Genomic DNA, 15,113 nt, shown 5'->3' on the forward strand with positions numbered 1-15,113 from the left:
TGATCGGCATCAGAGAGATCCTCAATGTTGGGTGTTACTAAAGGGTGCTATGTGTAGATACCCCATGTCATACTTCCTCACCTGACCCATGCGGTAAGTGTACATCATGGGTAAAGAAGGGGTTAAAAGAATTTTTTTTTTTTTTAACTTTTTCAGTGTGTAAGCGCTCGGTATTGGGGGGGGGGGGGGGTCAATGTGTAATTTTAACCCATATTTCTCCTTAGGTTAGATGAAAAAAAAGTGATAAACTTGACTATCTGACTATGGATGTAGTCCTCACACAACTCCGTAGATTAAAAATGTTTTAGGTGTTAGAATTGAAAGTATTTTTTAAAAGGTTTTGACTGCCACTAGAGGGCATACACATGTAAAAAGCTCCCAGTGAACCTATATGCAGTACACTCCCCCTGGTATTAGCTACAGGATTAGGTCTCAATATCAGAAAAAAACAGAGGGCTGATCTATATAAAGCTGTAGTATATAGGAAGAATTGATCACAGAAGCTAAGTAGATGAAGCCGTGGAGTTAAGCCGTCCTCTTCAGTATTCATCAGCGAAAGGATACCCGGGGTGATCCTTGCCGCTGAAAGAAAACATTGTAGAAAAGAAAAAAAATCATGCCAGGTCATGTTCACACCTCCACATCTAATAAATACTAAGAAATAGTTGTCAACAATTTTGGCAAAATTTTTGCCCAAATGGCAAAATTCCATGATCGCTGCCAATTTGGGCAGATTTGTTGTATGAGATTTTCCCAAAGCCGCATGACACCTCCTATAGCAGCTGTGAGATCAACGACCAAACAACAGAGCAGGGAATCTTAATCGGACTCACCGTGTAAATGGAAGATAGCGATAATTTCTGTTAAGAACATCAAACGCCTGCATGTCTTGGGAAGGTAAGGTAAAATCAAAGACCTGTGAAACATGAAGAAAAAAAGACTCCTTATAGGTAATTTTCCTTAGTGTGCACTAGCCCTAAGCCCAACATGTTTCTTGTGTAGGGGAGGGATCGCAATCATCAGGGGCTTTTATTTAACAAGAAGAAAGGGGGACGTCACAATTTTTATTTTTATTGTTTCCCATTCAAACCTGTAAATTTTCTTTCATCCTCTCGGGGTTGAAGCTTTTGGCCAGGACAACAACTCCAAGCTGTAGAACATATCTTATGGCCACCTGAGCCGGGGTTTTATTGTGTTTTTTGGCGATGGCGACCAAAACAGGATCTTCAAGAAGGACCGGAGAACTTTGATCAACCCTACGAAAGTACAAGGTGAAAAACATAAGTATATAATAATTTCCCATAATTAGAAAATTCTAGAAATTAGGAATTAGAAATTTTATGCTGGATTAAACTAGGTTTACTGGATTGAGCTTTCAACTATGCTGTAGCTGTGAAATAGAAAAATATTTAAAGGTAACCTGTCACCATGAAAATGCTATCTAATCTATCACTATCATGTTATAAAGCAGGAGGAGCTGAGCAGATTGATATATAACTTTGTGGGAAAAGATTCAGTATAACTTGTCATTAATTCATTGAAATCTCTGACCTTTCTATGCTCAGGAGTCAAGTGGGAGGTCCTATCATTGAGTGACATTTCAAACAAGTTATACAAAATGTTTTCCAACAAACATATATATCAATCTGCTCAGCTCTTCCTTCTCTATAACTTGATGACAACAGATTAAATATAATTTTCATGTCGTTGTGACCCCTTTAAGGGAACAATTACTTTCTTTCATAAACGTTTTGACCTTTTTTACTTCTGACCTGTGCACTTTCCATCTTTATCAATTTATCAATCCAGTATCTGCTAAATAACAAATAATACAAATTGTTTTCAACAGGGGTTTTCAACTATTTTGTGTGTACAGCCCTATGTGTCCCCATTGGTTATAGGTCCTGAACCCTCTGCAGTTCTCTACTACTCTTTGTAGGGCTACACAATTTATCATTTATAACCATTGGGACATGTAGTTCTGCACAGGAGCTGTATACACAAAACGGGGATATGTTTAATGTTTAGGTAGTTTAAAAGGTGACGTCATTTTTTTATCTTTGGGGAAAAAAAAAACCCTAGAGGGAAGCAGATGCAGAAGCTTTTATCACATGTGTTCGTCATAACGTGAAGACCACCAGCTGTAGACAATGTTAGTTACCATTTTTTATTCCGGCTTGACCCCAGCACGCAGTATCCTATGAGAATGATACCTTGGGATTTGCAGAAGTCTAAGAGTTTCCTTTGATTTAGATAAACATGGCATTCTACCTGTAGGGGGCAGAATATTCCTAGTTAATACTTAAACTACAACCATTGCCATGCCTCCAGCATCTGATGTGTACTGTACAGACTCCATCTAGTGGCGGACTTTGCCTTTATGCATTTTGTCCCTCTACAGTTACCATCCCTCCTCAGTAGCAGTGATGCATTCTGGGATAAAGAACCCCATTACCTCACACAGCTGAGGTACAGAGCCTGACTTCTTTATCCTCCCATGTGGCAGCATTGCTGGTAAGCTCAGGGAGTCGCCTGTACTATCTGTACTATATCCTCACAGACTTCCATGTTCAGGAGCAGCCAGCTTCACCTCTATGTAGTTCTACCACAGACCGGCTCCCCTCATGTTATATACATGTAGGTCAGGTTTCAGCCATTTTGTGATTTTACTGTATCGTGTTTCTTGTATAGAAGCAAATGTTTCTTCGTGTTTTTTCTCGGTTATTTCACAGTTTCACCATTTCCTATGTTTCAAAAAAGTGTTAAAGGAGAAGTCCAGCAAAAATTTATATTAAAGTATTGTATTGCCCTCAAAAGTTATACAAATTACCAATATACACTTATTACGGGAAATTCTAAGAAAGTGCTTTTTTCCCCTTCACTTCCTACTGCATCAAGGCTTCACTTCCTGGATAACATGGTGATGTCACTTCCTGGATAGCATGGTGATGTCACTTCCTGGATAACATGGTGATGTAACTTCCTGGATAACATAGTGATGTCACGACCCGACTCCCAGCGCTGTGCAGGCTGTGGCTGCTGGAGAGGTGATGGCAGAGGGATGTTCAGTGTCCCTTCAGTGCCCTGTGTCCCTCAGTGTCCCCCTGCCATCATCCTCTCCAGCAGCCACAGCCTGCACAGCTCTGGGAGTCGGGTCGTGACATCACCATGTTATCCAGGAAGTGACATCACCATGTTATCCAGGAAGTGACATCACCATGTTATCCAGGAAGTGACATCATCATGTTATTCAATGAAGTGACATCACCATGTTATCCAGGAAGTGACATCACCATGTTATCCAGGAAGTGACATCACCATGTTATCCAGGAAGTGACATCACCATGTTATCCAGGAAGTGACATCACCATGTTATCCAGGAAGTGACATCACCATGTTATCCAGGAAGTGAAGCCTTGATGCAGTAGTAAGTGCAAGGAAAAAAGGACTTTATGTGCATTTCCTGTAATAAGTGTATATTGGGGATTTGTATAACTTTTGGGGGGCAATACAATACTTTAATAAAAAATTTCGCTGGGCTTCATCATACAGTCTCAGTCCTAGAAGAATAGGTGGTTTACCTGTATGTCACAATGCACATACGCCACAAGGGCAACGTGTAGCTGGGACAGAATAACCATGGATATAGTCAAAAGCTTTCAATGGTGAGGCAGCGCTACTAAGAAATTTAGGTGGCATCAACTTCTAATTTCTTGTTTTCACATTTTTTAAAGAGAGATTTACACTCAGCGGCCACTTTATTAGGTACACCATGCTAGTAACGGGTTGGACCCCCTTTTGCCTTCAGAACTGCCCCAATTCTTGGTGGCATAGATACAACAAGGTGCTGGAAGCTTCCTCAGAGATTTTGGTCCATACTGACATGATGACATCACACAGTTGCCGCAGATTTGTCGGCTGCACATCCATGATGCCAATCTCCCGTTCCACCACATCCCAAAGATGCTCTATTGGATTGAGATCTGGTGACTGTGGAGGCCATTGGAGTACAGTGAACTCATTGTCATGTTCAAGAAACCAGTCTGAGATGATTCTAGCTTTATGACCTGGCGCATTATCCTGCTGAAAGTAGCCATCAGATGTTGGGTACATTGTGGTCATAAAGGGATGGACATGGTCAGCAACAATACTCAGGTAGGCTGTGGCGTTGTAACCATGCTCAATTGGTACCAAGGGGCCCAAAGAGGGCCAAGAAAATATTCCCCACACCATGACACCACCACCACCAGCCTGAACCGTTGATACAAGGCAGGATGGATCCATGCTTTCATGTTGTTGACGCCAAATTCTGACCCTACCATCCGAATGTCGCAGCAGAAATCGAGACTCATCAGACCAGGCAACGTTTTTCCAATCTTCTACTGTCCAATTTCGATGAGCTTGTGCAAATTGTAGCCTCAGTTTCCTGTTCTTAGCTGAGCGGAGTGGCACCCGGTGTGGTCTTCTGCTGCTGTAGCCCATCTGCCTCAAAGTTGGCCGTACTGTGCGTTCAGAGATGCTCTTCTGCCTACCTTGGTTGTAACGGTTGGCTATTTGAGTCACTGTTGCCTTTCTATCAGCTGGAACCAGTCTGCCCATTCTCCTCTGACCTCTGGCATCAACAAGGCATTTCCGCCCACAGAACTGCCGCTCACTGGATGTTTTTTCTTTTTCGGACCATTCTCTGTAAACCCTAGAGATGGTTGTGCGTGAAAATCCCAGTAGATCAGCAGTTTCTGAAATACTCAGACCAGCCCTTCTAGCACCAACAACCATGCCACGTTCAAAGGCCTCAAATCACCTTTCTTCCCCATACTGATGCTCGGTTTGAACTGCAGGAGATTGTCTTGACCATGTCTACATGCCTAAATGCACTGAGTTGCCGCCATGTGATTGGCTGATTAGAAATTAAGTGGTAACGTGCAGTTTGACAGGTGTACCTAATAAAGTGGCCGGTGAGTGTATACTTAAAGGGAATCTGTCAGCACCCGAGCCCTACATAAGGTGCTGACAGTGTGCTGTAGTTGGCAGTCCCCTAGTGAGCATGGTGCCCTTTGGTAATTTGTGCAGTGGATTATGCACAATCTCAGGTCTATTGTAATGAAGTAATCAATACTCACTCAGCTGTCAGCCAGTGTCTCTGATTGCAGATCAGTTCTCTGTAGGCAGGTTATGTCTGAAAGAAACTCAGGTATAGTTGAATCTCTGAAACCAAACATGTTGGGGCTGTGGTCTAGGGGTAACTCACCTGTCTAGAGACCAACTGTTCATTCCTTGGCTCAAATCCTTGTTGAAATTGAGTGCATGGCCACTATTTAATGGCTAATAATTGCTGTTATTTTGAAACAACGGCCGTTGTGAACAGTGTGTGAACATAGCCTTTTAACAGTGTGAACATAACCTTTCTGTGTTTTCAATCCACTTCTGATTTTGGTTGAAAAATACTGAGCAAAAATACTGCGTGAGAACATAGCTTTAAAAATGATACAATAATGTAAAAAAAAACACTGTATATCTCATTTCCATCAGGGGATTTTAACCAAAGGATGAACTGCTAGCAGGTCTCTAGACCGGTGAGTTACCCCTAGACCACAGCGCCAACACATATGGGGGTCAAAGATTTAACTATATTTGAGTGTTTCTTTCAGACATAACCTGCCTACAGAGGACTGATCTGCAATCAGAGACACTGGCTGACAGCTGAGCAAGCAGGAGGCTTGGCAGCATGGATTATTCATGAAGAGGAGGAAGGAGGGGTGAGGAGTGCCAGAGTGCGGCACAAACAACTCCTCTTTGACACTTCATTACAGTAGAAGACGTGAGATTGTACATAATCCGCTGCACGGACTAATTACCAAAAGCACCATGCTTACTAGGGGACTGCCAGCTACAGCACACTGTCAGCACCTCAGGTAGGGCCCGGGAGCTTACTGATTCCCTTTAAATTAAACCTATCGAAGTGTCCGTACTATCCTATATACCTGGTTGCACACCGGCTTGTATTTCAGTCCCGGCTTGTTAAGGATGTACTCGATTTGTCTACGATTAAAGTTGGAAACTCCGATCGACTTCACCAGTCCGGCGTCCTTACACTTCTCCAAGGCCTGAAAACAGGACACAAAAAGATTATCTCCAGCCATCAGCTGTAATCTGTGGGGTAAACTGGCAGCTAGTATTTGGTTTTCCTGCAGCAGCACCACCACAGATTCTTAAATTACTTCTACTTAAAAATCTCCAGTCTTCCAGTACTTATCAGCTGCTGTATGTCCTGCAGGAAGTGGTGTATTCTTTCCAGTCTGACACAGTGCTCTCTGCTGCCACCTCTGTCCATGTCAGGAACTGTCTAGAGCAGCAGCAAATCCCCATAGAAAACCTCTCCTGCTCTGGACAGTTCCTGACATGGACAGAGGTGGCAGCAGAGAGCACTGTGTCAGACTGGAAAGAATACATCACTTCTTTGCATTCTGACACAGTGCTCTCTGCTGCCGCCTCTGTCCATGTCAGGAACTGTCCAGAGCAGGAGAGGTTTTCTATGGGGATTTGCTGCTGCTCAGGATAGTTCCTGACATGGACAGAGGTGGCAGCAGAGAGCACTGTGTCAGACTGGGGAGAATACACCACTTCCTGCAGGATATACAGCAGCTGATAAGTACTAGAAGGCTGGAGATTTTTTATATAGCAGTAAATTACAAATCTATATAACTGGCTGAAACCAGTTGATATGAAAAATAAAATGTTTTCTCTGGAGAATCCCTTTAAAGCGTATCTGTCAGTTAAAAAACATTTGATATCTCATAGTGTGTTTAGATCCTGATCGATCATGAGTATTACACCATGAAAGAAAAAAGAATGAGACAAAGAAACCGAAAAAAAAACAAAAAACCAGGTACTCACCTCCCAGGTGTCTCGTAAATCTGTATCGTGAAAAATTACTTGTCCATTTTCATCCCTAGGAACTATATCATCCCCGGGCTGTAATGAACATAAAGAAAGCGGAGATTATTCTGAACGACAATTCACTTCAATGAAATTAATGTCTACACCCCAACGATCAGTGACTGATGGCCTATTACATGCACAGGTCTAGGAACGGCTTCTTTATGGAACTTCAAAAGGGGATTGCCTTCAAAGGGATACTCCGGAGTACAAAATAAATTTCAAATCAACTGGTGCCATCAAATAATTTACAAATTACAAAATCTCCAGTCTTCCAGTACTTATCAGCTGCTGTATGTCCTGCAGGAAGCAGTGTATTCTCTCCAGTCTGACACAGTGCTCTCTGCTGCCACCTCTGTCCAGAGCAGCAGCAAATCCCCATAGAAAAACCTCTCCTCATCTGGACAGTTCCTGACATGGACAGAGGTGGCAGCAGAGAGCACTGTGTCAGACTGGAGGGAATACACCCTTTCTGCAGGACATACAGCAGCTGATAAGTACTGGAAGATTGGAGATTTTTATATTAGAAGTAACTTAAGTAGCCTTAAAAGCAAAAAGAAGTACCCGTTTAGTGTCGGGATAACCCCCTTAAGGGATTATATACTATTTTAAACTGGTCTTGTTTGTACAAAAACATTATAATTTATTATATTTCACATTCTTCAATAACCTTGAATGCCACAGGAGAATGAATGATGAACAGGTCCATGTATTCCAGCTGTAGACTCATCAGAGAATATTCCAGGGCCGGTCGGACAAGATCAGGAGTGTGGAAGGTGGCCCAGAGCTGGGGGAAAGGCATGAGAATTGTCATTTGTATATTTCTTTAAAGGAGAAGACCGACCAAAAGTGATTTTTAATATGTTATTACTTATGGAAAGTTTGACAAATTTCTAATGTACATTAATTATGGGAAATGCACATATACGGCTATTTCCCTTAATTAAGTAGATCATGGAGTGTTAGAATTCTGTCCAAAACCATGACGTCACGAATCAGTTGTAATTCCTAGGGAGTGTTCAGCAGGGGGCGCACTAAATATAGAAGTCAATGAGTACCATTGACTTCTATATATATATAGTGCGCCCCCTGCTGGATACTCGATAGGAATTACAACTGATTTGTGACCTCACTGCAGAGCTCACTTCCGCCTCAGCCTCCTGCTGACTCGTTTCCTGATGTCACTCGAGCTGCCAGAGGTGACATCAGTAAATGAGTTGGCAGGAGGCTGGGGCGGAGGTGAGCTCTGCAGTGAGGTCACAAATCAGTTGTAATTCCTATAGAGTGTCCATAAGGGGGCGCACCATTTTTTGAAGTCAATGAGTACCATTGACTTCTATATATAGTGTGCCCCCTGCTGGACACTCCTTAGGAATTACAACTGATTTGTGACGTAACGGTTTTGGACAGAATTCTAACACTCCATGATCTAGTAGTATATGTGCATTTCCCATAATTATTGTACATTAGAAATGTATGTAACTTTCCATAAGTAATATATTAAAAAAATACTTTTGGCCGAACTTCTCCTTTGGCAACAAAGGTCGAATCTGGGACACATGCAGTGTCCCAGAACAGGCTGTCTGCTTCTCCCTTATGTCTACTTTTATTACTATAGCCATGCCTGTCCTGGAAACTATATGCACTGCAACTGTTTACTGTGTAATCCCTATACTGGAAGCTGTCTGAGTAAAGGGTCATGTGACCAAACTTCCTCACATCCTTAACCCATATAATCCACCAGTAGTGGTAATCAAGGGCAATGTTAACCCGTGCACATCAATAATACCGAATTCTATGTCTGTATGATAGGTTAGCGGCTATGGATCAGAAAATGGAGCACTGACCTATATAAAGATATATTAGGAGGCTATACACCTAAGAGCGAAAAAATGTAATGCTATTCACCAAGTCCTCCTGAGTATTTTGAGCCGTCTGCTGTCTTTCTAGCTGCTGCCATTTTTCTAAAAGCAGATCTATATCCAAGATGGCACTGGCCAGGAAACCACATTTCCCATCATGCATCTCCCTGACTGGTCCATTTGCGTAGTCACCCCCTAATTTTTTTACCTGCCCACTGCTGCCATTACTATTGCACAGTAAACACAGGACTGTTTTATTCACTGATTTTGCATCATCCCAATATGTATTCCACACTAGCTGATGATGTAGCAGAGCTGACACGCGCATGGTGTAGCAGAGCTGGCATGCGCATGGTTTACCTATGTGCTGCATAACTGGCATGGGAGTAGGAGGTGTAGTGTAGGTTTAGATCTCTGCTTGCTGACTGTGAATGAAAACATTCTAGTTCTATCCAGACTCTAAGAACATCTATAACAGTTGCAATATACAGAGCTGTGACACAAAGACAGGTACATATGCCTGCAATCACTGACAGCAAGCAGAGATAGAACTATACTGTTTCATATTACAGAAACCTAGGCTCATGGACACATGTAAGTCTATGGAAGCGGCACAGGTGCATGGAGATGATGCAGATTATGTATCCTGGGGGTCGGGATACCAAGTCAATAGATAACTAACCCTGCCCCAACAGAGGAGATCACATTTCCTGTGACTACAAAGGGAGGGGGGAACAAGGAGCTAAGCGTGGTCAGAGTGGACCCAGAGTAGAGGATTTTTTGACATCCAGAGCGGATAAGAATGAGAAAAAAATTGAAAAGGGTGCAAGATAGGCTATATATGTATATTAGACATAGGGTGGTATTGGGAAGGGGGATTATTTAGAATATTTTTTTTGTTACCCGGATAACACCTTTAAGAATAGGTGCACTATTGGCGGCCCAGAATACCGGTGATCAGACGATTAGATAGATATATATATTATTACCTTCCCAGTGTAAAACAAATCTTCTCTTCTCACTGTCCCATCGGCGATTTTCTCTCGCATGGCGCGACCGACATCTGCTTCATTGCCATAAACATAGGCGCAGTCAATGTGCCGATAACCGAGCTCTATAGCCACCTTGGTCGCCTCCTCGGACACACTTTTAGGCTAATCAATTTAGAAAGACTATGGATGTTACTTGGTACATAGAGAAAGAATATGGAGGATACTGGGTACATGGAGAAAGACTATGGAGGATACTGGGTACATAGAGAAAGAATATGGAGGATACTGGGTACATAGAGACTATGGAGGATACTGGGTACATAGAGAAAGACTATGGAGGATACTGGGTACATAGAGACTATGGAGGATACTGGGTACATAGAGACTATGGAGGATACTGGGTACATAGAGAAAGACTATGGAGGATACTGAGTACATAGAGACTATGGAGGATACTGGGTACATAGAGACTATGGAGGATACTGGGTACATAGAGACTATGGAGGATACTGGGTACATAGAGACTATGGAGGATACTGGGTACATAGAGACTATGGAGGATACTGGGTACATAGAGACTATGGAGGATACTGGGTACATAGAGACTATGGAGGATACTGGGTACATAGAGACTATGGAGGATACTGGGTACATAGAGACTATGGAGGATACTGGGTACATAGAGACTATGGAGGATACTGGGTACATAGAGACTATGGAGGATACTGGGTACATAGAGACTATGGATGATACTGGGTACATAGAGACTATGGATGATACTGGGTACATAGAGACTATGGAGGATACTCGGTACATAGAGAAAGACTATGGAGGATACTGGGTACATAGAGAAAGAATATGGAGGATACTGGGTACATAGAGAAAGACTATGGAGGATACTGGGTACATAGAGACTATGGAGGATACTGGGTACATAGAGACTATGGAGGATACTGGGTACATAGAGACTATGGAGGATACTGGGTACATAGAGACTATGGAGGATACTGGGTACATAGAGAAAGAATATGGAGGATACTGGGTACATAGAGACTATGGAGGATACTGGGTACATAGAGACTATGGATGATACTGGGTACATAGAGACTATGGATGATACTGGGTACATAGAGACTATGGAGGATACTGGGTACATAGAGACTATGGAGGATACTGGGTACATAGAGACTATGGAGGATACTGGGTACATAGAGACTATGGAGGATACTGGGTACATAGAGACTATGGAGGATACTGGGTACATAGAGACTATGGAGGATACTGGGTACATAGAGAAAGAATATGGAGGATACTGGGTACATAGAGACTATGGAGGATACTGGGTACATAGAGACTATGGATGATACTGGGTACATAGAGACTATGGATGATACTGGGTACATAGAGACTATGGAGGATACTGGGTACATAGAGACTATGGAGGATACTGGGTACATAGAGACTATGGAGGATACTGGGTACATAGAGACTATGGAGGATACTGGGTACATAGAGACTATGGATGATACTGGGTACATAGAGACTATGGAGGATACTCGGTACATAGAGAAAGACTATGGAGGATACTGGGTACATAGAGAAAGAATATGGAGGATACTAGGTACATAGAGAAAGACTATGGAGGATACTGGGTACATAGAGACTATGGAGGATACTGGGTACATAGAGACTATGGAGGATACTGGGTACATAGAGACTATGGAGGATACTGGGTACATAGAGACTATGGAGGATACTGGGTACATAGAGACTATGGAGGATACTGGGTACATAGAGACTATGGATGATACTGGGTACATAGAGAAAGACTATGGAGGATACTGGGTACATAGAGACTATGGAGGATACTGGGTACATAGAGACTATGGAGGATACTGGGTACATAGAGACTATAGAGGATACTGGGTACATAGAGACTATGGAGGATACTGGGTACATAGAGACTATAGAGGATACTGGGTACATAGAGACTATGGAGGATACTGGGTACATAGAGACTATAGAGGATACTGGGTACATAGAGACTATGGAGGATACTGGGTACATAGAGAAAGAATATGGAGGATACTTGGGATAGTGTTGTCACAGGTGATATAGTCACAGGTGTCCAGAGCGGTGTAATGACCCTCCCGAATAGTAGGACCCGCCACTCACAGAAAGGGGAAATGTAACAAGGTTGCGGTGTACATGCTGTGCAGTTGGTAGCGAATAGACACAGGCTCAGTTGATAACGTTGACTACTTGTTAATGTGCAGCAGGTAATACAACAAATCTTGAAATACTCTTGATACAGTTGCAATAAATACACGATCATAAAACCACCAGATCTGTAGGATAAGTGCTGAGTAGGATATAGTAGAGTTGATAAGGTTGCGCTGAGGTATTGTAGTAGAGAGGAGTGTGCCGTAAGAGTCTCAACCCAAGTAGTAATGTGCTCTGCCGAGATGTTGGAGTGTAGAGGCCCAGGTAGAACCACGGTGGAGAGCTATCAGAGCTGCATCCTTTCTCCACCAAAGCTCACCTAAGACTCCTCCTTCACCCAAGGGACTAACTTCCTAATCAGCGAGTAAGGTGCGCTGTGGTTGAGTGGAAAGTGTGCAATAGAAGAGGGGAAAGATAAGAGATGATAGGGCAGAAGATAGGGCTTCATCATCTTTTCTTTCTGGCAGGGATCATTTCCCCCAAATGGATCGGTAACACCTACAGATGTGTGTATGGGGCCATATGATCTGCATGTGTGCAATGATGTGTGACAGTGGCCATAATATCACATGATTCAACTGAATAGAACAATTTTTAGGATCCAACTTGCACCACATGATAGAATAAAATGCAAGTTAAGGAAACCAGACACTTTCTAGAGCAACATAAAAAGTTTATTAATGCCAATCAAATTCCTCTTTCCAAAAGAGGGACAAGTAAGGGGCAAAGAGGGACAGAGGGATGTGGGTCAAAAGTAGGGACTGACCCTCCAAAAGAGGGACATGTAAGGGGCAAAGAGGGACAGAGGGATGTGGGTCAAAAGTAGGGACTGTCCCTCCAAAAGAGGGACATGTAAGGGGCAAAGAGGGACAGAGGGATGTGGGTCAAAAGTAGGGACTGACCCTCCTAAAGAGGGACATGTAAGGGGCAAAGAGGGACGTGGGTCAAAAGTAGGACTGACCCTCCAAAAGAGGGACATGTAAGGGGCAAAGAGGGACAGAGGGATGTGGGTCAAAAGTAGGGACTGACCCTCCAAAAGAGGGACATGTAAGGGGCAAAGAGGGACGTGGGTCAAAAGTAGGGACTGTCCCTCTGAAAGAGGGACATGTAAGGGGCAAAGAGGGACAGAGGGATGTGGGTCAAAAGTAGGGACTGACCCTCCAAAAGAGGGACGTGTAAGGGGCAAAGAGGGACGTGGGTCAAAAGTAGGGACTGTCCCTCTGAAAGAGGGACACTTTGGAGGTGTGGTAATAGTAATAGCAAAAGTAGCAGTAACAGCAGTAAGAGTAGGAGTAGTAAGAGTAGTAATAGCGAAAGTAGTTGTAGAAGTAAAACTAGTAGTAGCAAAAGTAGTAGTAGTGGTAGTAGTAATAGTAAAAGTTGTAGTAGCAGTAGTAAGAGTAAGAGTAGGAGTAGTAAGAGTAGGAGTAGTAAGAGTAGTTGCAGAAGTAAAAGTAGTAGTAGTAATAGCAAAAGTAGTAGCAGCAGCAGTAGTAAGAGTAGTAGTAATAGTAATAGCAAAAGTAGTAGTAGTAGTAGTAGTAGTAAGAGTAGTAGTAATAGAAATAGCAAAAATAGCAGCAGCAGTAGTAAGAATAGTAGTGGTCATAAAAGTAGTATAAGTATTAGTGGTAGTAGTGAGAGTAGTAGCAGCAGTAGTAGTTGGGTAGTATTGATAGTAGTAGTGGTAGTCAAAGTGGTGGTAGTAGTAATAGAAGTGGTGGTAGTAATAGTAGAGGTTGTAGTTGTGGTAGTTAAAATAGTAATAATGGTGGTAGTAGTAGTAGTAATAATAGCAGTAGTAGTAATAGTAGTAGTAATAATAGAAGTAATAATAGCAGTAGTAGTAATAGTAGTAGTAATAATAGCAGTAGTAATAGTAGTAGTAATAATAGCAGTAATAGTAGTAGTAATAGTAGTAGTAATAGTAGTAGTAATAGTAGTGGTAGTAATAGTACTAGTAGCATTCAGCATTTGAGAGATTTGTCTAAAACATATCAGAAAAATTTTGAATTTTCAGAATATTTGAGAAATTTGGGAAACAATTTAGACTCTTGATTCCCTTATTTCTAAATGATAAGAATATGTCAATAATATTGATTATATATAAAATAATAATGAAAAAACACATAAAACATGCAGTATAATAATAATAATAATAATTATAATGATGATACATAAAGCAGACATTACAGTATATAGTATAATATATAGTCACTCACTGCTTCTGGGGCAGAAGTTCCAAATCCAATCACAGGGATTTTGTTCCCATCATTCATGATCATGTAGGACTCCGCACAGAGCTCCATCTTTCTCGTATCTCGGAGATGTGTTTGTCCTCGGTTAGCTTTCTTGATACGGTTTTGTCACATGCCCCCCCTCCCCCCCCCTCCCCCATGAATAAGGAATATATTCTGTTTATGGGTTTCTGTGTAAATTTGATTTACATTCATTTTCTCCTTGTGAATAACAATAAGAATCTTCTTTTCCTTCGAGTTTCAGTGACCTTATATTATCTTACTATATAACCCCTTTAAAAACAGCTTCACATTTCCTCCAGGTTCTCTTCGGGGAGCTCCGTCAGACGTTCACTTTATTAAGTTTTTGTCGACTCAAATCTTACAAAATTAAAGGACACCAGACGGAAACCTGATGAATCCCACTGCAGTCAATGGGACCTGTTGGTTATCCATCTGCCGTTCTGTGGCACTGAACCGACTGAACAAGTACATTGGCCAGGATAACCCTGAGGTGTATAGGAAGAAAATGGAGAGATGGAGAAACAGGTCAGAGTAAGATGAAGTAGTTGAAGAGGTAGAGTAAGAGAGCTTAGAAGATTATAATTGGGTACTCTGAGCTGGCCCAAGGGATGGGTGCTACTGTATTTCATATGAATTGAAGTTGAAGGAATACCTGGATAGTAGGGATGGTCATTGTAGGTATTAGGATTAAACCGTTTGACCTGTATATCTTTTATTTAAAATTCTTTTTTTAAGGTGGAACAATTAAAATAATTAAAAAAACAAACAAACAAAAACCACAATATAATTGACCTGGCTGAAAACAATGCAAGTAGATTACAATTTAACATATTTGTAAT

The 15,113-nt window shown here is 42.0% G+C and overlaps 1 protein-coding gene across 1 annotated transcript; it reads right to left on the reverse strand.

Annotated features, from left to right (window-relative positions):
• Window positions 1-225: 225 nt before the first annotated feature.
• On the reverse strand, window positions 226-14,322 carry LOC138788466 (prostaglandin-E(2) 9-reductase-like). Its single transcript, XM_069966347.1, has 9 exons — window positions 14,236-14,322; window positions 9,788-9,952; window positions 7,607-7,723; window positions 6,895-6,972; window positions 5,982-6,104; window positions 2,162-2,271; window positions 1,091-1,256; window positions 834-916; window positions 226-582 (listed from the first exon to the last, which is right to left on the reverse strand). The coding sequence occupies exons 1-9, from the start codon at window positions 14,320-14,322 to the stop codon at window positions 540-542; spliced, it is 972 nt and encodes a 323-aa protein (XP_069822448.1). The 3' UTR covers window positions 226-539.
• Window positions 14,323-15,113: the final 791 nt, after the last annotated feature.

This window comes from Dendropsophus ebraccatus, chromosome 1 (genome assembly GCF_027789765.1).
Source record: "Dendropsophus ebraccatus isolate aDenEbr1 chromosome 1, aDenEbr1.pat, whole genome shotgun sequence".
NCBI classification, from domain to species: Eukaryota; Metazoa; Chordata; class Amphibia; order Anura; family Hylidae; genus Dendropsophus; species Dendropsophus ebraccatus.